Genomic DNA, 21,286 nt, shown 5'->3' on the forward strand with positions numbered 1-21,286 from the left:
CATATGTTTCTAAATTGGGAAAACTGCCTTTGTATTTAGGTGGCACCGTCCTTGAAAAGAAACTGGTAGTTTTTAGGCGTATTGGCAATCAAATGGAAAGGGGTGAGGTCATCAAGCGAGGGTTTTTATTATGAGAAATTACACGAAAAGTTGGAAATTGCAAGTAAATTTATTTCCTCATTTCACAAAGTTCCACCTTCTGTGCTATTATGTTCACCCATTCTTGAGGGAATGTTTGCGCACACATTTGGACAAAACAACACCTTCACTAATTTCGTTAGCTTTTTTATGCCTTTTCTCTTTACTTTTGATGCCAACTAAAAAACAACAAAACAAACCATTGCTTTCATCTCGATTTCACTCATTTTGGACATGATTGATCATCATAGTTATACACACAACTTAAGCAGTTGTGAAATTAAAGCCTGAAAAAAAGAAAAAAAAAATCAGGCCTGAACGGAATTCAGACCAGGGCCATGACCTCTGCGATACCGGAGAGGTCAGGGGTTCAAACCCCGTTCTGGCCTGAATTTTTCTTTTTTAGGCTTTAATTTCACAACGTAACTGCTTACGTTGTGTGTATAACTGCGATGATCAATCATGTCTTCATATCTTTCTCGGCAGTTCAAATATACCATCCTTCATAGATTCACTTGTATTCTCTCATTCTGTTGAAATACTTCTTAAGGATTGACTCGAGTACCTTCTTTCTTGACGGGTAACACATCCAGTGTTTGTTCCAGCTTATACCCAGTACTAAAGTGACCATTTTAGGTCTCAACTCCCGAGATAGTGTGACAACGACCCGGCTCTAACTTTTCAGGCTCCAAAGGCTTCCACCCTAGGAATACTACTTGACCGAGTTCGTCTGGCTTGTGAAAAGAGGTAATTGAGAGAGTTTTGTGTTGCCTGATAAACACTCGCACATATCCGTCATTGCAGGTTTCTTACTTTTGTTTGATGATGGTGGGGCTGTTACAAGATGGGAGGCTGGTGGGCTTTGAGGAAGCGGGGTATGCACCAAAACATAGCTTCAAATAAAATAATAATTTATTATTATATGAGTTAATGTAGTTGTGAACACGGCACACAATGGAGGGGGATGCTTACATCAGGTATCTCCTACAGATTTATGTGAATAGCCACCATCTTGGATTCCAGAAGGCGTGAAAGCGGAGGGAGACCTGGGGGTGAAAGAGGGCTGGCAACAAAGACAAAAATTGATTCGAGACCACAGCAGGTTTATTCAAACACATTTCATTACCCTTAGATCAAGACAATGCCGTTTTAAGTTACGTGCAGATACAATATTCCACACATGCATATTAGCGAGAAACAATTTACTTTCTTGCGTCACCATTCCAAACACCAGTAATTCAAGCTACCTTATTACATGAAATTTTCGCGACACTTTATTTCGCGATTTTGAGGTGCCCATATTTCGCGACACTTAAATTCTGTTATTTTTGCGAATATTCCCTATCTTGAATCACTTTAACTTCGAGTTTTTGGGTAACGCAAAATTTATTTCCTTGAAGTTAATCGGGGATATAGTAAACCGACTCATTCAAAGGTAAAAATAAGTCAAAATTAACAAAACGCGACGGCGGAACTATATGCCAACAGTAACATAATGTGAGTCACTTAATTTTCGCGTCATGTTATGTTCGCGTCACTTTAATTTTTCGATTTTTTTTTTTTAAATCACGAAATTAATGTGTCGCGAAAATTTCATGTAATAAGGTGCCTTTCAGAGATCAAAAACCTCGATTACACTATGAATAAAACCAGCATCCCTTTGTCTACGTCTGCCTTATTTCCAGTTTGGCAATCCACTCAGCACCAAGTCCTGTGAAAAGAATAAATAACCCAAAATATATAATTAGTCGAGCGGAAAGTAATCGCGAGTGTAGCAGTTCTCGTAAGCTTGTTATTATTTTTGTCTTCGTAATGCATCGTCTGTTATTGGTTTGGGGCCAGGGTCATTGTTTCTGTTATTTGTTCTATCGTTATCTCAAGGTGTATCGAGCTATTCATGTGAGACCTCACGAGAGCTGCCACCTGACAAAAAGTAGTTACTATGAGGTATGGGACAAGGTCCTCCCAATTAAATCTCCTTCTATTCGTGGTCTATTAGAAGCCATAAATGAGGGGTTTTGCAGTTTATCAGTTATTGTAATAGCTATCAAACTAGCTAGTGAGAGCAACTGCAGGTTATTAAATTCAGTAGAGTTGACCGCAATTATAGCACGTGGAGTTAACGGTTCGCTCTAGTTCTTGGAATTCGAAGAACGTGATTGCATGGCCCATCGGTGCAGTTGGAAAGCTAATTCCCAGTATTTTTTGCTTGCCCTGACAATTTGCAGGCACGGGAATATATCCCAGTAACAGAGAGGCACCGTGAGAGTAACAACTACACAACATTACTAAGCCACTGCGTCAACCAGGATTCAGGTCAACCGCACTTTGCAGATGTTTCGGTGCCCAGTAGACCAACTACTGGGCTCACTCATAGAGTGCGTATGACTTTTATTAAAGCTTTAAGAACCTAATTTTATACAAATCAAAGTGGCTATGAGCCACTCAACTTCGAAAATGGATTCTCGGTATAAAGCGTTTTAATCCGTAGGTTAAGTTAAAGTTAAAGCCCACTGGCATTGTTAAAATTTCAAAACGTAACGGCAAGAGAATACACGAGGAGATGTGGCAAGGTTGAAAACATTCATGAAGTTATCGGTGATCCTCGTCCGAGAGACCAAGACAATTATAAAGAAAGTACCACTTCATGTCCGATTACCAAAGCAAGTAATAACTCTCATTTTCATTCCTATTTATTTTCGTTCTTTATTTTCCCAGCCAGTATCAGTAATTTTTTTCTTTGTTACCTATTGAGATATCTTAAAAATTATTTTAAAAGTCCAACCTAGAGTGGCGTACACTATGCCACAAGGACAGCACTGCTTCTAGTCCGCTGAACAAAGTTAAGCCCTGTTCGGCAGGGTTCCTACTTGGCTGGGTGGCCACATAAGATTGAGCGAAGGAGCGAAGCAGCGAAGCAGCGAAGCAGCGAAGGAGTGATGGAGTGATGGAGTGAAGGAGTGAAGGAGTGAAGGAGTGAAATCGCTCCCCCACTGCAACCTGCTGGAAAGTTAAAAGCTTGGCATGAGTGAAGACATCTGCTACTAATGTTATCAGCTAACCTCAGGCCAATTCGTAGACAAACACATCTCCGTTGACCGTCTTTCCCGAACCATTGCCGGTCCTCTTACTAAACTCGCATAGTTTGGACTCCCCGTACTTCTTATAAGTATTCTTGGCGTCATCCCCTGACCAGCAACTCTCATTGTCTGCTCCAAAAATCTTGTAGCCAAGCGCTTCAGCTTTCCCCTTGCAGTAGTCGAAAATTGCATCAGGACCCTTAGCACTCACTTTGTCGTCAAATAATTCAGGCAAAGCGAAAGCTTCTCTAGGGGACACGTTGTTGTAGCAACCAGTAGGTTCCCAGTCACCTTTAAAAGAATGAATGACTGAACTTTTATTAAGCGCCGGAGTATTTAGCTTTTAAAAATAACCAATTGTGAACACTCAAATAAAAAAAAAGAAAATATGGTTCAGTTACAGTGTTAGGAATATCAGGACAGTAAGGAAAGGACTGTACAGGACATGTAGTCCGCCTTGTTTGGGAATTTGCAATTCGCTTTACGAAACCCTAGGAGTAGTTCTCCTTTGATTGGGTGTAACATTTCAAACACAAAAGACAGTGTTTGACCACATTTACAAACAACGAGATGAGAGTAGAAAATATACCACGTAGCGGAGAATTTTTGATGAAATTCGAGGTGCTTGGAAATGTGGTCAACGACAGTCTTCACTGTTACATAAATCTTCAAAATCAAAGCTAACGCTAAGGAGAAAACGGAGAAAAAAATTGTAAAAATCTATGCTAATTAATACCAGACATTCAAACTCGGTTACTCATAATTAGACAATACTGTGAAAATTACGTTTGCAAAACAAAACAAAACAAAACAAAAAAACAGGCATCTAGCCCCATTATTTTACCTCCTTTCTTTTGGTAAACAAACACTATTTCTGATGCCAAGAAGCCATATCGCAAACCGCCTTTGGTGGAGCCGCACCTCCCTACAGCAGTTCCATAAATACCATACGAACTTGCAGCATTCTGGCCAGTCCAGCATCTGGTATCATCTAAACCGAACAGCGTGATTCCTTTTTGGGTAGCCGTGGTCACGCATTGCCCATATTTCTTTTCCATCTTGCCAAATCGTTTAAATTTGAACAGGATTTCACCCAGAGCTCGTCCTCTGTTTTGGTAGCATCCCACTGGCTTCCAAGTTTCTGTCATTAAAAAAAAAAAATACATAAATAAAAATATTCTGACAAATTTTATTTTTGTTAAAATACTTTGATAAACTACCAGTACAAATCATTATCAGATATAGACATTTATTCTTGTTTGAAGTCATCGGCAAAGGCAAAGTGATAATAATGCGATTTGAAAGGAAAGAAATTTGCCTCGTTTGTTTGTCTGATAATTGCAATAACAGCTACTGAAAAAAAGAATCTTTTCAGAAACGAGACTAAAATGAGAGAGTTAATGATTTTATATCTTCTCGCTATTTGCTGTCTAGTTTGGCAAGCCTAGCTGCCCCCATGCCCGCCTGACAAAATATCACATAATGTCAAACCAAAGAAGTTTTATCTCACTTTGACACTCCTGATTGTTGCATTCCCTGGTAGTGCTGTCGGGTCCCAGTCCACTACAGTCCTTTCCGCCATTAGAAGGCGGTGGATTGGTACATGTTCTCTTTCGTGTTTGCAACCCACCTCCACAAGTCTTCGAACACACACCGTACGGCTTCCAGTCTGAATAACCACCGTTTACTATATATAAAAAAAATAATAATAATAATAATTACAACGAATGACCCACTCCCTCTATGAGACTCGCCTGCAGGGAATCATGGTAGTTGTATTCATAAAAAAAAAACATCCAGTCCAAGATGATGAATCCCTGATCCCAATGAGAGAATTGGCCGTTGCATGATCACGGAATAGTGTTTACAATCATAAAGAATGATTGTATGCGAAACGTGCTCGTGGACTGATCTTTTTATAATGAGGTGGGGCTGTGGCAGGGTAGGAGGCTGGTGGAGTTTAAAGGAGGGAGTATGCGACATGACACAGCTTCAAAAAATATTGTGTGTTTTAAAAATGTTAATGGAGTTGTGAACACAAAAATGGAGGGGGTTGCTTACATCAGGTATTTCCTACAAGATATGTGCTATTTGTTAGTATTTCCATTCCTTTTTTTAACAATACGTCCAGATAAGTTGTCGCTTCTTACAGAGGGTTGTAACTTTTGCGCGTCCTTAGTTTCGCGATGTGCTAACTTCAGTGGAATTTTGGTCCTTGCTTTCTTCGTGGGATGAGTGACACGGGGTCGCTGGTAGTCACCCTATGGAACTTAACGGTCGCTATTTGTCCATTTTACCTGGACACTCTTGATTGTTGCATTCCCTGCTAGAACTGTCGGGTCCAAGTCCACTGCAGTCTTCTCCATCATGTGATGGTGGTGGATTAGTACACGTTCTTTTACGCGTCTGTTCCCCACCCCCACAGGTCTTTGAGCACTCACCGTACGGTTCCCAATCTGAATAACCACCATTCACTACGAAAATGTTTCATAGTATAAATAACAAAAATATAATTACCTGCGAAGATCTCTTTCTATGTACTCATAATATTTATTTTACTTACGAAGCGCCAAATTTTCTATCTGCCCATTGCGCCGATTACAATAAAATTGTGAAAAGAAAAAAAAATAAGAATAAAAGATGACTAAAAAAGCAGACGTTTGATGAGAAGAAATTAAATGATAAAAGTCAAAATAGCTTTTATAAAAAAGGTGGCTTCAATGTCTGTTGAAAAAATGTGAAAGAAAATCAGGTATTTTTAAAATGTCTCTTGCTTATGACAATGGAATCCCAACACCTTAAGTAATACGAAAGGATGCTTCGAAACCCTTTTCCCTGGAACACTGGCCAAAGGCTCGTGTTTTGTATACTTTTTAGCCTAGCGCAGGAGTCTTACATTTAGCCTCCAATAGGTCTTCACAATCCTCTCCTATCCATACTGGGCAAATAATCTTTCTATGCATGTTTTTTAGCCTAACGCTTTACCTACACTGTAGCTCCTCACAATCCCCTCCCCGCCTCACTGTGGGAAGGATCTTTCTTTGCACGTTTTATAGCCTAGCTCAGGTCTCTAGCCTCTAGCCTAGCTTTCAACAATATTCTCCCAGCCACTGTGGAAAAGGTTTTTCTTTATCATGATGTTTTAGTCCAGCTGCTTTCAGAGGTGCCAGAATTCGAAGTCGCTGATAAGATGAACCAAATGTAGGCGATGATATTGTCCATATCCTTACCTGGGCACTCCTGATTGTTGCATTCGCTGGTAGCACTGTCGGGTCCCAGTACACTGCAATCTTTTCCTCCGTTTGCCGGTGGTGGATTGGTACACGTTCGTTTTCGCGTTTTTACCCCACCTCCACAAGTCTTCGAACACTCGCCATACGGTTTCCAATCCGAGTAACCACCGTTAACTATAAAAGGCGAGGGAGGAAAAGCCAGTCTTGTATTTCTGTCTAATTACGTTATGGGGAACGATTTTGATGGGATTTTCGACAAATTCATTATTTGCATCTCGAATACAGTCATTCTAATTAGAAAAGGCAAGCAAAATCTGAGTTTATTTATGGTTCTCAGGAAATGGCTCAGAAACTGCGTCAAACGATGAAGTTTTAATCATCAATACCCTTTGCAAGATCTAGCGTCCACAAAGATAAATTTGAGGGCGGACGCTATCTATGAACTACAGAGCATCATCAATAGCTTACGTCAAAGGCGCTAGGAACTTGCAATTTAGCAACTGTTAGTGCTGATAGGTATTTCACTTGTGAATCAAATAAGTAAAGATGGGTGAAAGAATTTTGTACTGCAAGAAAGAAGTTTTTGCAAATGTTACTCCGGGGACTATGAAGATCCCTTTTATTTATTTGAGATTTGTAGTTTAGGATTAAAAGTTAAAAAGTTAAAATCAGACTCTATTGATTTTCCATTTTACCTGGACATTCCTGGATATTGCATTCCGTGGTAGAAATGTCAGGTCCAAGGACATTGCAGTCTTCTCCTCCGCTTGCGGGGGGCGGATTGGTACATGTCCTCTTACGTGTCTTCACCCCACCTCCACACGTTTTTGAACACTCGCCGTACGGTCCCCAATCGGAGTAATTACCATTTACTATACAGAAGTGAAAAAAGAAGAACCGAATCGGACCTCTCAAAACAATAAAGTCAATGGATTAGTTGCATATTTTTGCAAGTAAATAATTGCTCGATTTTTTCACCAACAGCTTGTGCTAAATTAAGCAACGTCTGTTTAAGGTAGTCGTAGACATTGTCAGCGAAGTTGTAGAACTAAGATTACGAATTCGACCCAATCGTCACAGTCAATAACCGCGGTAGAGCAACGCAGATGACGTTACACGTCGCTTTGCTGGCTATCAGCGATAGACAAAGTTGCTTCCTCTTGTTGAACCGTCAGAGAAAAGTCATGCTCGAGGCCTACTGAGACGTAAAAGTTATCATCACCATCATCATCATCACCATCATCATCATCATCTTCATCGTCGTCATCGTCTTCATCGTCGTCATCGTCTTCATCATCATCATCATCATCATCATCATCATTATCATCATCATCATTATCATCATCTTCATCGTCGTCATCGTCTTCATCATCGTCATCATCATCGTCATTATCATCATCATTTTTGGAGAAATGGAAACCTCTAACTCATCCGAACGTTATGCTTTGTCTCGCGATCATTTCCTTACCTGGACAACCTCCACTGTTGCATTCTTCTGTGAGGGTATCAGGTCCCAGACTAGAACAATCCTTACCACCAGGGCTTGGAGGAGGATTTGTGCAATAACGCCTTCGATAGCGATGACCAATACCACAAGTTACGGAACACTCAGTCCAATCACCCCACTGAGAGTACCCGCCATTATCTGGAAAAACATTATATGGCACGGTAGGTTTCTTTCAGCAATGGATGCTTTAGTGTGTAAAGATTATGGAATTTTATACTTTGGTTGTGTCACTTGATGGGAAGCTAATCACATCTGCGTCAATAATGACAAATATCAATGTAGAGGAGATGAGTATTCCAGAAAGGTAGCGCGAGGTAACAAACTAGTTGGCCAACCTTATTTATAGGGTGAGTTCGGATGTGTTAGTTTTTTTAGGACTGTACAATAAAGGTGGGCCATATCACTAATTAAGGAAAGTATTAGATTCTTACTTGCTTTACATCCGTACAGCTCTACACGCAAAGCGATGAGAATGAACCAGGCCTCAGGAATGATTCTTATGGTCCTTGTGGTAATTGGTGGAATCAGGTCATATTTGACAACGCTGTCTTTATCATTGTTGGCTTTAAAAGTCTTAAAAAGAATAATTGTTTACTGAAACGTAATTTTTGTCACTGTACAATTTTAAAAGGCCTAGACTACGTGTATTATTAAACGAATATCCCATCATTTCTGCACGAACTTGAGGAATGAAATGACCAATCGTAGCTCGTGCAATTTCTTCCAAATTTTGTACACCATTTTGAAGGAAACCAACTATTTGCCGTGTCTCTATTTTGAGAAGTTGAAGTCCTTCAACGCCTCTTTAGCACTCTTAGATCAGATATTAATTGACTCTAATCACTACTTTAATGTGGTAATTACTGCTTTAATGCTGTAAATTCTTGTCTCCTCCGCAGCCATGTTTTGGGATATCACTCAACGCTCAACTACCGTATCTATTCGATTGTAAATTACACTGCAGGTGTCCTCCTGCAGGGACAGTCGGCAGCTAGTAGTTACAACTTGGAAATAAAGTCATTCAATTGTATTGTATAGATATTCACCAAAATATTTACCTTGGTATGTGTTTCTGGCTGATATTGCTGAAGAAAACCGCGGTCATCAATGTATTGAAGCGTGTAACTCTTGACATAGTAAACCGCATGGTAAAAACCCTGCGTGGCAATGCCAGTCACTTGTGTGTCTCTTCCAAAATTGATCTGAAGCCACTGACTATGATCACTCACTGCTGGTATCCAGCCTCCATAACGTCCAACTCCTCCCTTATAGTGCAGCCTAGCATTACCAGGAGCGTACAGTAAAGTCCCAGGGGCCAGTGTAGTGGAGGCTGTTATAGCGGAATCTGGAATTAACTTATCTTGCATCCCTAGTGGATCCTTGCAACTGACCTCTTGAGGTATTTGGAAGCCTAAGAAAACAAGACGGGAGAAACAAGGCTGTTGATGTATGTGAAAAGAAATACCTTTAACAACAAAAATGAAAGTCGACGCAAAAAAATACAGACATCTAGAGTGTTGACAGACAAGGAAACAAGTAACAAAAGAGTACTACGACTGCCACTACAACTACCACTACCACTACCACTACTATTACCTCTACCACTACCACTACCACTTCCACTACCACTATCACTACTATTACCTCTACCACTACCACTACCACTACCACTACCACTACCACTACCACTACCACTACCACTACCACTACCACTACCACTACCACTACCACTACCACTACCACTACCACTACCACTACCACTACCACTACCACTACCACTACCACTACCACTACCACTACCACTACCACTACCACTACCACTACCACTACCTTTACCATTACCACCGCCTCTACCTCTACCATTACCACTGGCACTGCCAATGCACTACCACTGCCACCAACACAACCGCAACCACAACAACTACAACTACCACTACAATTACTGTATCAAAATCCCTGCCTCAACCACAGTCACAACCACTACCACTACCACTACCACTACCGCTACTACTACCAGCACCACTTCCACTACCGCTACCGCTACCACGATCTGTACGACGAGCACTACCACTACCACGATCACTGCCGCTACCGCTAATATTGCTGACACTGCTACTGATACGGCCGCTTGCAGCTGACTCTACAACTAATTCGACGTTGACAGCTACGTACCTGATTTACAACCATAGAAATCAGCCCTCATTGAAATCCAGACGTGGTATTCCAATGGATTGATTCGGATGAAGCGTGCAATAATAGGATTCTTTAGCTTGTGACTCACAATTGAGAATCTATCCTTATTGCCTTCAAATTCCTTAAATAAAACAAAAGAGTACATGCTTTCTTGATTACAAACACGGCATAACTGATTAAGACTACACAATAGAGCGCTTGGAAATAAACTCAAACTAGTAGTGGATGAAGGATAAGATAGCTTACGTGGGTCTCATCCCCACTGTAATCATTCTCAACCTGTTTTTAGACATCGTACTTAGTTCTTTGGGGGTTAGAGCCATTGGTGTTCCGTGGATGCTTTAATAGAGTATAAAAATGAGTGCAGATCCCTTTGGGCTCTTTACGTGAGTATAACTCGTGACATCATCGGCTATTTCTTGACCTTCCTGTGATTTTGAAGACCAAGAGTGAACTAAAACGAATTTGAGGGACTACCTTAGGTACTCTTCAAAAACACAACAACACACAAATAAAAAACAATTAGGTTTTAGATTGAAGAAAAATTACCTTGACAGAACCGTCTTCCAGGTAGTCACGGAAAAAATTTCCGTCATAACTGTACGTCAGACGATACTTTTTCACCCATTCGTAAGTATCGTCTCTTCCTTGAGTGGACACTATTGTCACTTTAACGAAACGCCCAAAATTCACCTGAAACCAACTGTTGTCTCGTAAATTACCAGCTGCCCAAGCCCCATAGTGTCCAGCTTTAAGCCTGAAATTAAGTCTTCCATTGCCCGGTATATATAAAGTTGTACCCGAAGCTACATTGCTTGAAGCAGTTATTGAGGAGTCCGGAATGGCATAATTTTCCAGACCTAATCCTTCCTGGCAAGCAGGGGGTTGTGGGGTGGGAAAGCCTGAAGGAGAAATAGTGATTTTTATTTGTAGTTTGTTTTATTTTAGAAGTGATTTATGTAGTATATCCTTTATACAAACTGCTGACTATCTATTGCCAACTTACTGCACAATTGTTATGGTGGAATGATTCTTCCTTCGACTGCTTGAATGGTTCACGTGCGGTATAACTCTTTATGTATATGACGTGAAATGTCAAAGCTTTTCCTAATTTTGGTGAACGTGAGCCCCGACGACGATTTTTTTGCATTTTCTTTTGGAAATGATCACTGGCGTTACATATTAAATTTGGGCGGTTTTTTTTAGAACAATTGGCGACTGAAGAGATCTAGATAATAAGGAAATTCAAATGTTAAATATATGACTTTCTATGTGACATATATGTCATATATGTCTATATGCCTCGGTCTTAGCGTCGCCGCGGTCATTATTTTAGCTCCCTAGTATCCGGAAAGATATTTTGATTATGTCATACATGCATTTATTTGTACGTATTCTTACCTGAACGACATCCATACAACTCCATTCTTAGTGACATCCACCCATAATACGATACCGGTTGAACTCGGATGTAGCGGGCATAGATTGGTGGATCCAGTGTGTTAATATGAAGGCTGTCTCGGTCACTGTTACCTTGAAAGACCTAAAGTGATAACAACAGACACGTGTACGTAATGGCAAGTATCAACAAAGCGTTTAGCAAAAGCGGACGAGCACGATCAGCGACCGATTTCAAGGAGATCGACATGGACAATGCGATATTGAGAGTGTATATCTAATAATTATCAGATATAACAACGTTTGTGGAGATAACCTCATTGCAAGGCGCTGGAGTTTGAATCGAGCGATCCGGGTTCGTGCCCTGAACGGGGGTAATTGGATTGTGTTCTTAGACAATATCTCTCTTCACCGAGGTGTATGAATGGGTACCGGTAAATTTAATGCTGGGGTGGTGGAGTGCGATAACCCTTCGAAGGACTGGCATCTCATCCACTAGTGGAGAAAAAATACTCCTAGTCGTTAGTCGGGATAAACTCCGGCCTTTATGCACAACTTCGCCCAGCGTAGACTTTGTTTTTCTATAGTTACATGGAAGTTCAATCTCCAGAGGATAACACGAAAACAAACAAACAAACAAAACATTGAATTACTGTATGACTTTAGCTAAATGTTTTGGTTTCAACTTACCTTTTCAGAGCCATATTGACCGTTCGTGTAAAACTCAAAATAACCGCTATCATAGCTATAAGACACCTTGTATTCAGTCACCCACTGATACAGTTCTTCTCGGCCCTGAGTTCCGATCTTGGTCACCTTTGTGATGTCACCAAGATCCACCTGAATCCACTGTCCTTGTTCCAGGTACAAAGTTGACCATGCGCCTGTTTTGCCGTTCCCTGCCCGGTGATTTAGCCTAGCATTGGTAGCTCCATGAGCTACATTATACTGCAAATGTATACAATGCGTCGATTCATAAATTTATTATTTGATTGCCCGGGTTCCCTTATTTAGGGAATTGAGCTACCTTGTGCCAAGCTTTTTACTTTCAAGAGCACCAGGGGAATGTACCTCTAAGCATTTCTAACCCTGTTTTTCTTTCTTAAGTCTTAAAGTGTAAACTGTCGATTCTTCTTTCATCTCTCCTGTCCAATATTTAGACACAACTAGCTGGAGGTTAACTTGAAACCTCAAAATGCCAGACTTCAAGACTACGACACGTGATCAGAAACTACTGACACTATTACCGGAGAAGAATCACAATCGCGCCAAATTTGGGTACGATAAAAATAACTAACGGTGTCGAGAGCTAACCCGCCTGATGTATCGTCAAAGAGTATACAAGTATAAATATGTACTGCATCTACCTCGTAGTTAGCTTTGATGGCAGAGTCGGGGATTTTCCCATTTTCCATTCCCAGGGCTTCTTCATGGCAACCTAAAAGTGTTAACAAACGTGAAGTGCAATAGAACCCATTACCAAGCAAAGCGCCTTTTTTATGTAAAAGAAATCTTTTTGGCATAAATTCATGAGTATTTTAAGCACCGTAGTATGAATATTGATCATGATATGACTACAAAACCAATTTTACTCAGACCTTTAGGTAAAAATGCAGTGGCTTGGGGGAGCTTTCAACTACGACAACTAATCGATGCCGTAGTTTCCTTGAATTTGTGCTGTCACTAAATTTAACTCAACTATAACTCTCTTTACGGCAGACTGTTAAACTGGTATAGTTTTCAACATTTCCCAGTTCATTAGACATTTCGAGTGGTCAGTTGGAGAGTCCAAAATAGCAATCGCTCTTCACATTAACTGCTCATTTTGACGAGGTACCTAATAAATTGGTTGAATTAACATTGACTAAGCTGAGTAGTTTTAATACTGTACACGCACGAAAAGGTAGTGTAATTCTTAAAATAGCAGAATTAATTAAAACTCTTATTTTTTATTTTACATCTTCTTGATGTATGCAGTCCAATTATTTGTACATTCAATATTTCTAGTATAAATAACGATCAAAATATAGGCTAGCTGTGAGGGAAATGTTAAGGACTATGAAAGCAGATTGGTGAGAAAAAATGGACACTTTCCTTTTTTCACAGTACATGCATACCTTCATCCGCATACCCTGGAGAAGGAAAAAAGAACAGCGTGTGGTAGAATGTGAAAGAGACCTACACCTTTATAGCAATGAGACTAGACAAGTACAAATCAATACAAGAAATCCCTTATGTTCTGCAGTGGGGCGGGGAAATGCTTTCCTGATCTAATAAATTAGTAACAGAGCTCCTAACTTATATTAAGAGATGCCTCTTAGCCTGATTTTAACCTCTTTTTATTCAATAGTATTCCCCTCTCCTAAAAATGTATGATATATTTCTATAGTTCTTTTATAAGTATGTGTATCAGTGAACTGTTGATGTAAACAACACAGAGGCATTCAGGTTCCTGTTGCATCGCGAGTTTAGAAACGGCCTTCATACCGAAAAAACACACCTTGAATAATAATATTAATAAACTAACTAAATCTAATTAAAATAGAAGCAAAAGAAAACCAACAGCGGTTACAAACATTTCCAATTGACAACGCATGGTCTAAAAAAATTAATGTATTAACTTGAGGTTTAATTTCGTATGTTACAACATACATCTTCAGAAGTGACGGTTATAACTACAAGTTTTTTCAGACCATGCGTTGTCTTATTGGTAATTGGAACCGCTGTTGGTTTTCTTTTCCAGCTTCTGAAATCAAAATGGTCGAAGAACAAGAAAATTAAAATAGAACTATTTAAAATTCAATTTAAAAATTATATAAATACATGGTCATCCTATTGTCTTTTTAAAACAGTTTGTGTTAAAGTGATCATTATGTTTATTGCTTTTCCTATGCGCCTATTTTGTCAATTAGATTAAAAGTACGTCACGTCATTCCTTATTCCAAAGCTTTACAAAACCTTCCTTGAGGCGATGTGAAATAAATGTTATTGCATTATTAGAGTACTTCTTACAAGTTTGTTTTGGTATGTCACTGATCGCCAGATGCTGTACATGTAGATAAACAACTTATTAATACCTCCCTTAATGTATTTTTCCCTGGGATAGCTTTTAAAGACCATGCAAGTACTCAAATTAATTCAAAAGGAACCTGTCAAGGGAGGATGGGGAAAAGTATAAATGGAGTTGATTCATTTGTTCTTCTTAAGAGAGAGATTAGAATTTTCACAATTTGTTTGGTTCTTTGGAGGAGTAAAACGTTATTTGGTTAATTATTTTACTGCCTAAAGAAAAATAGGCTACTCCTAGGAGTCAAACCACCTTCGCAGGAATGCAAAGAAAGCTGATATTTTCTGCGCTTACGAACCGTTAATAGCTAAAAAATTAGAAAGAGGGGAGGTCATTTACAAGTACTATGCATATGAAGAGCAGAAAGTTATTGGTGCTCAGTGGAAAAAGCGATTTTTACTTTAACTTCTCGTTAGTAACAACAGACTTCCACCATATTCATTCTTGTTGATTGGCTAAAGCAACTTTTACAACAACCGTTTACATTTTTAAAACCACCCCCCTGTAGGTTTGACAGATTTGATGCCTTTTTAATAAAATGGTCGTTAAGTTTGTTGAAATTAATCAAGAAATAAGTTCGTTTATCATTAGCTTATGTTTACACGTGTGGTTTGCTGCGCTCCTGATCCTTGCAACGTATCTTCAGTATGATGAAAATGCACACAACAGGAAAAAAATAAAATGTAATTTCAAATCAAAAAGTTACATTCATAGCCGGATCACCCTCATAAGCCTGACTAGTCTCATGGGAAGGGGAAGCAATAACTGCAATCAGTCAAGTTTTAACACAACCTACTGTTTCTTTTTTGCCTAAATAAAATCAATTTCTTGTCACCCTGCAACCTTTTTATCGTACGCGCGTTACATTTTTTGATGAGGAAATATCCGTTTCCTCTGACTCTAGCAGTATTTTGTTCCTAGCCTTAAATATAGATTGATAACAAGAACCAAGCAAAACGCACGGATAAGCATTTGAGGGCTGTTTTAGCTCCCATATGTCTCACCAAACGTACAATCCATACAACAGTAGAACACGTTGGCACAATAGGTACCATAAACTAAAGCTATTTATTCGAATAAATTTTTTTTGGAGAAAATAAGTTAAAAAGAACTTGTATAATTAAAACTCTAAAATATCAAAGTTCCTTTTTTCTGTTAGTAGCATACTGTAAGTTCGTAATATGTAATGTGTAAATTGTGACGCGTAGATACGTACTCCGTAGACTGTTTTTGTAACTGTAGTGTAAGATTAATTGTAATTGCTGTAATTGTTCAAGCAAAGAAAAAACATTAACTTACCGCTTGGTAGTAAAAGTTGAAGCAGCAAAATAATGTGTAGCTTAATGTCCATCATGGCACTGAGAGCTTGAGAAGACTAACGCGTTTCACGATTGTGACGTTTTCTCAGTTTAAGAAATTGACACCTAATGATAATTTCATTATGTCAAAAGATCTCATTGGTGCCTTGGTCACATCAAAGCATTAACTCTGGTTATTAGTCTTTAGTTTAATGGCGTCAGGCCTAACTGTAGCCAGAGCTTCCAGTCGAATTCAAATCACACCAATGCCTTCCCAATTGTTTTTAGTTCTCAACAGCCTTTGCATGACGTCATGTTTAAATGTTCCGTAGATGTTGCTCGCGACAGCCCTAAAATTTAGGGATCTGGGAAATGCTAACATGGCTGACCGGAGAAGGTTGGAAGGCTGTTTGTCGTTCTTGTTTCTTATTTCCGTCGTCGAAAATTAAGAAATATATGGTCAAACGTTTTTAGGATATTACAAGGGACACATCTGATGTTTTCGAATTATGTTAAGGTTTCTTTGCATTCTATTGTCTCTTTTTCTCACCGCGCCTTTTTTCAGGCTTGGTTGTGTTGTTCATAGTGACGTTCATAATTGTGCATGATATCGTTATTGCTCGACTTCATTCTGATTGGGTTCTTGTTCCTAATTTAAGGCTTAATCCATGCACACTGCTTGAGTGTAACTTAGTTAATTAGTCTTGTTTTGCATCATCGAAGCATGAATCAGTTCTTAACTATAGCCGATAGTGGATAGAGAGAACGTCACACTACTGTCACACTATGTCTCAAGTGAATATATAAAAGATCATATATTTGAACTGTGGAGAAAGATATGAAGACATGATTGATCATCGCAGTTATACACATCTTAAGGAGTTGCGAAATTAAAGCCTAAAAAAAAAACAAAATAAAAGAAAGATTCAGGCCTGAATTGTTTTCAGGCTTTAATTTCACAACTGCTTTTTAAGTTGTGTATAACTGTGATAATCAATCATGTCTTCATAAAGTTATGTCTGTTCTCACATTAGTTAATAGCCTTGATGTGACCACAACCAATATGTCTTTACAAGTTTCAATTGACCTAGTCAGATAAAGCAATTCTAGAAAGTATTTTTGCTATATTTAGGCTTATCCCCCAAAAATTGTCTTCTTTGGTCCTTTTCGATTCGATCCCAAAGGAAGTGATGCGTACATCCTCGGGGCTAGCTTTAGGATGAATGTAAATTCTCAAACAATCCACTACTAGTGCAGATGAAATCAGTGAAAGCATGGAAACCGAAAAGTGCAATAGAGGGATCTACCTCACCAAGTCAGGTTTTTTGAAATCGTTTTTTCTGATGTCTTACAGGTTTAAAAATCTCTCGGTCAATTATAATTATGTTTTATTAAATGAAATTTTCGCGACGTGTTAATTTCGCGAATTTCGCGATTTAAAAAAAATCGCGAAATTTAAGTGACGCGAAAATTAAATGTCGCGAAATTAGCATGATGCGAAAATTAAGTGACTCACATTACGTCAATAATTAAAAAAGCGACTTAATTACCATTACACACGTTTATAACAATCATTTTGAACTATTCTGTGGTAATGTTCTGGTCTTCTTCATCAGTACTGCTTTCCGTCTCCACTCCAGGTAGCACTTCTTTTGTACAATCCTCAAACTGTCCATTTACTGGCTCGTTGTAGTGCTGTTCCACTAGTTGCTTAAACCTTTCAATTGCCTTGTAAACACTGTGAGAACATCTTTCTTGTTACTGTTTACATAATTAGTTGCGTTTCTGTTTATTTGGACGTTGTTGATTAAGTTGTTTGATCAAATTCAGGGACATCTTAAATAACATTGACAAAGAAATATAGTGTGTCTCACTCAAAAACGCGAAATTAAAGTGAGTCAAAATGCAAAATTTTCGCAAAATCGCGAAATTAACGTGTCGTGACAATTTCATGCAATAAGGTGGTTGAAAAAACATTGCCAACTTACAAGTCTTAGCAACCAAAATATCATTCTCAAGAATGCTATGAATTTTTTTTCCTCTCCGATATTGTCATTTAAAACAACGAGAAATGTAAAACTTCAGGGAAGGATCCAGGATTTTTCTTACGAGGGGTGCACAACTAAGGAATTGCGTAACTGACTGGTGAGGTTAACAAAGTTTAAAAGCGAATACGAAGCAGAAGGCTTCATCTCAGGCAGTTGGGGGAGGAGGGTGCGCAACTCCTGCTCTCTCCCCCTAGATCCGCCCCTGAACTTGTTACTGCAGTTGTAGTATCCCGCGTTTGCAAACTATGTGTTCACCGGCCAGTAACATGATTTACAAAATGTCAACAACGATTGTTTGTCAACAGTCACATGATCACTTACAACCTCCAAAAACTCAACACTTATGGTAAGTTAACAGTACTAAATAAAGCTCAGGGAGCTAACATATTTTGAATGAGTAACAAAACACTGAGTAAAGCTATGAACTGTAGCTTGATGCAGCCACTTTTTTATCACTTTTCTGCACAAAACGATTTTCAACATGACTTCAACAGTTTTTCCTTAGTTTATAACTGAAACTGCATGGATACACATGTACCGTTAGTAGCCCATTCTATCAACTTTTTTGGTGACGTTCGATTAACAACACAAGTGCAAAAGTGCCCAGTAGATTTGTAAATCAAAGTTTCAAGTCTTCAACATAAGCATTCATGACTTCTTAGATTTTGGCTTGCTGGGCTGTGACAAAAACTTTCGTTTTAAAAACAGATCTTTGCTTCTCCCTTGTCTGCTGCATCACTGTGTTAGCCTTGCTGATCTTCTTTTGTGCTGCTTCAATCATGGCCTGAGCAACAGAAACTTCCTTAAAATCCTTCTTCTTCATAGCAGTTTTCAATTTTGCATTTGTCTATCTCAAGACGGAATCTCCAACCTCCTGCTATCTTGCTTGGCTGTTGCTTGTCTTTCTATTTCTTTCTCTTAACTCAGCAAGTCTTCCTTTCCTTTGGTGAGTTGTCGTTGTTGTGCTTCCATTTGTAGTGCTTGTTCTTTCTGTAGAGTAAGGTACTTCTTGGCCTCTTTCTTCTCCTTCTGCTCTTTGTCTAGAAGTATAACATAATTGGCATGAGCAGAACGAACCAGCTGAAGGAGTTGTCTGGTGATTGGCACAGAACCAGGACCTTCAAAAGCCTTCAACCCGTCAGTTGTTGCACGAATGCCATTGATTGAGGCTTCTCAAACCCTCTCAACCTCTGCATTACCATGTCCAAGAATAAGAGAGCCTGTCTTCACAACTTTCATAATTGATGGAAATTTCCTTTCACCCATGGTACCCTTCAGGTCATCAACCTTTCTCCAGTAGTGGTCAATGTGGATGGGCTTCTGAGGCTCTTCATATTCTGTGTACCGATACCAATCTTCTGGAATGGATTCTCCCCTCATCAGCCAGTTTGTCTAATTCATAACTGGGCGGTTGGAGCGATTCCCCTCCTAACTGGCTGCATAGAATAAGTTTCTTTTCAGATTAAGTGTCTTATCAGAACATTTTCTAACTGGTTATACTTTGATTTCCTGATAAGGAGATTAGAATTGTCAGCAGTTAGGATACTGCGCTAGACAAACACAAACTTATAAGCCAGAGGGATTTTCTTGCATGGGATAACTGGTTTAATAATGTACCATTTGATGGTGTAATCAGTACGAAACCAGTTTAGTTTTCGGATGTACTTTTCTCAGATATAAATTTCCAAGCGATTATTTTTACCATGGCGCCCTCCCGCTGAGGGAATTGCAAGAAAACTACGACAAAGTTCTATATAGCCAATCACTGTTCATCCCCAGCAAAAATAAAAGGAAAAAAAGGCTTTTGTGCCGGATTCGTACCAGTACGTGGCCTTAGTATGGTAATCCAATACTGTAATCCTGCGTCCTACTAACAGCGAAATACGATGCAATTATTTGGACTTGAACAATTATACACAGAATCGTTTTACAAAACTGATAATTGCTCAGGTATAAATAATTGAATCCAAAAACAAAACAAACAGTTTTAAGGTCAATGGTACAGAGATGATGCCTGCTAAATTTCAGATCTAGAGCTCTAATACTCAAGCTAGAAAAAATTATTTGTTAAATTACAGAGCATGTATAGGAACGTCATTACAGAGAATGTATGGGCACGTTCACATAATTGCGAATTATTCGACTGTAAACAATTCAATCCAAAAACAAAATCACCTTTTAATACCAGTCATATAGGAATACTTTTCACCAAATGTAAGAAGAAAGGATCTAAAATTGGAGCTATGCGAATTGTGTAATTACTTAATTATAATGATTTAATTTTATTTACTTTATATCTTGTTTGTGTAATTATTTCTTTCTTTCTTTCTTTATTTATTTATTTGAGCTCTAAGTTGGAAGTCCAGTCGCAAGTAGATTCAATACATTTACCACACGATGACTGGAAAAGTACGAAAAATCGAAAAGAATTGAAAAAACCCCTAAAAAGAAAAAATATGGTCTTCTTAGTTCTTTTTATTATATGGCTGTCTACAAGGACTTGGAACTACTGAAATCACGAATTTAATTGGCTGAAATCGATATTGAACGCAGTCTAGATTTAGTTAGATCTAGATCTAGAACGGTTACATTTTGTGGTAAAAAAGCGGCAAACTAAAGTACAAATATATTGACTATCTTCTTCTGAAAATATTTATTTATGGAAGTGCGTGCCAGAAAGTAAAGAGGACGAACGAATTTAGGCACCTTCGAGTTCAGCTCGTCACCGTTCGCAAGCAAAATGTCAGCTAGTACAAATCAGTTCGTCCTGTACCCCGACCTCGGTCACGATTCTCCCAGACAGACCTCCTGCTCGGTTAATAAGAGCTAAATAATTGGCAAATTACATTTATCTCACTGAAAACGCTGTTGAGCATGGAAGCAGTTGAGCAGGCCAAAATGGACACCTAACAGCAAAAGTGGCGTATTGTCTTATAAACATACTGTAATTACTAGCAGTTTAGTTTCGTTTACGGTCATACGTCATTAGCGTGGCTCTGATAATTGGAAGCTGTACGGTTGAAGCAACGAAGAATATGTTTTATACATGTTATATGATTAGTCTCCATTTAATGTTCTGAAAATATTTGTTACTGACAGAAACGTGGAAGCCAATTAAATGCCACCAAAACAGAGGACGAACCCTGCGCGACATCCTGTTCAAATTTAAACGTTTTGCCAAGACTTCAACGAAATATAAGCAATGTGTAACCGCGGCTTCCGACCAAGGGACCATGCTGTTCGGTTTGGAGGACACTAAATGCTGGACTGGAGAAAATGCAGCAGGGTCTTATGATATGTATGGGCTTACCAAAGGCAAGGCTT

The 21,286-nt window shown here is 39.0% G+C and overlaps 2 protein-coding genes across 3 annotated transcripts; both read right to left on the reverse strand.

Annotated features, from left to right (window-relative positions):
* Positions 1-1,610: 1,610 nt before the first annotated feature.
* On the reverse strand, positions 1,611-11,626 carry LOC145491295 (uncharacterized). Its single transcript, XM_081470462.1, has 13 exons — positions 11,553-11,626; positions 10,701-11,053; positions 10,131-10,272; positions 9,017-9,369; positions 8,390-8,531; positions 7,920-8,096; positions 7,147-7,323; positions 6,449-6,625; positions 5,516-5,692; positions 4,729-4,905; positions 4,063-4,359; positions 3,201-3,509; positions 1,611-1,849 (listed from the first exon to the last, which is right to left on the reverse strand). Exons 1-12 carry the CDS (start codon positions 11,587-11,589, stop codon positions 3,202-3,204), a joined length of 2,517 nt encoding a protein of 838 aa, XP_081326588.1. The 5' UTR covers positions 11,590-11,626; the 3' UTR covers positions 1,611-1,849; position 3,201.
* Positions 11,627-12,230: 604 nt separating this feature from the next.
* On the reverse strand, positions 12,231-16,143 carry LOC145491306 (retinoschisin-like). Of its 2 annotated transcripts, XM_081470475.1 has the most exons (4): positions 15,916-16,143; positions 13,667-13,681; positions 12,917-12,987; positions 12,231-12,497 (listed from the first exon to the last, which is right to left on the reverse strand). In XM_081470475.1, the coding sequence occupies exons 1-4, from the start codon at positions 15,968-15,970 to the stop codon at positions 12,231-12,233; spliced, it is 408 nt and encodes a 135-aa protein (XP_081326601.1). In that variant the 5' UTR covers positions 15,971-16,143. The 2 variants fall into 2 exon arrangements, with proteins under 2 accessions (XP_081326601.1, XP_081326600.1); XM_081470474.1 differs by lacking the exons at positions 13,667-13,681; positions 15,916-16,143 and having other exon boundaries at positions 12,917-13,220.
* Positions 16,144-21,286: the final 5,143 nt, after the last annotated feature.

This window comes from Orbicella franksi, chromosome 6 (genome assembly GCF_964199315.1).
Source record: "Orbicella franksi chromosome 6, jaOrbFran1.1, whole genome shotgun sequence".
Lineage (NCBI taxonomy): Eukaryota > Metazoa > Cnidaria > Anthozoa > Scleractinia > Merulinidae > Orbicella > Orbicella franksi.

Excerpts from the sequence above, each read along its gene's own strand:
- LOC145491306 (XM_081470474.1), bottom strand. The coding sequence starts at position 13,072 with ATGCCAAAAAGATTTCTTTTACATAAAAAAGGCGCTTTGCTTGGTAAT. Across the intron at positions 12,498-12,916 it reads CCATCAAAGCTAACTACGAG|TATAATGTAGCTCATGGAGC; the intron begins GTAGATGCAGTA and ends ATACATTTGCAG.
- LOC145491295 (XM_081470462.1), bottom strand. The coding sequence starts at position 11,589 with ATGTCACTAAGAATGGAGTTGTATGGATGTCGTTCAG. Across the intron at positions 8,532-9,016 it reads AGCCAGAAACACATACCAAG|ACTTTTAAAGCCAACAATGA; the intron begins GTAAATATTTTG and ends ATTCTTTTTAAG. Across the intron at positions 5,693-6,448 it reads CAACAATCAGGAGTGCCCAG|TGAATGGTGGTTATTCAGAT; the intron begins GTAAGGATATGG and ends ACATTTTCGTAG.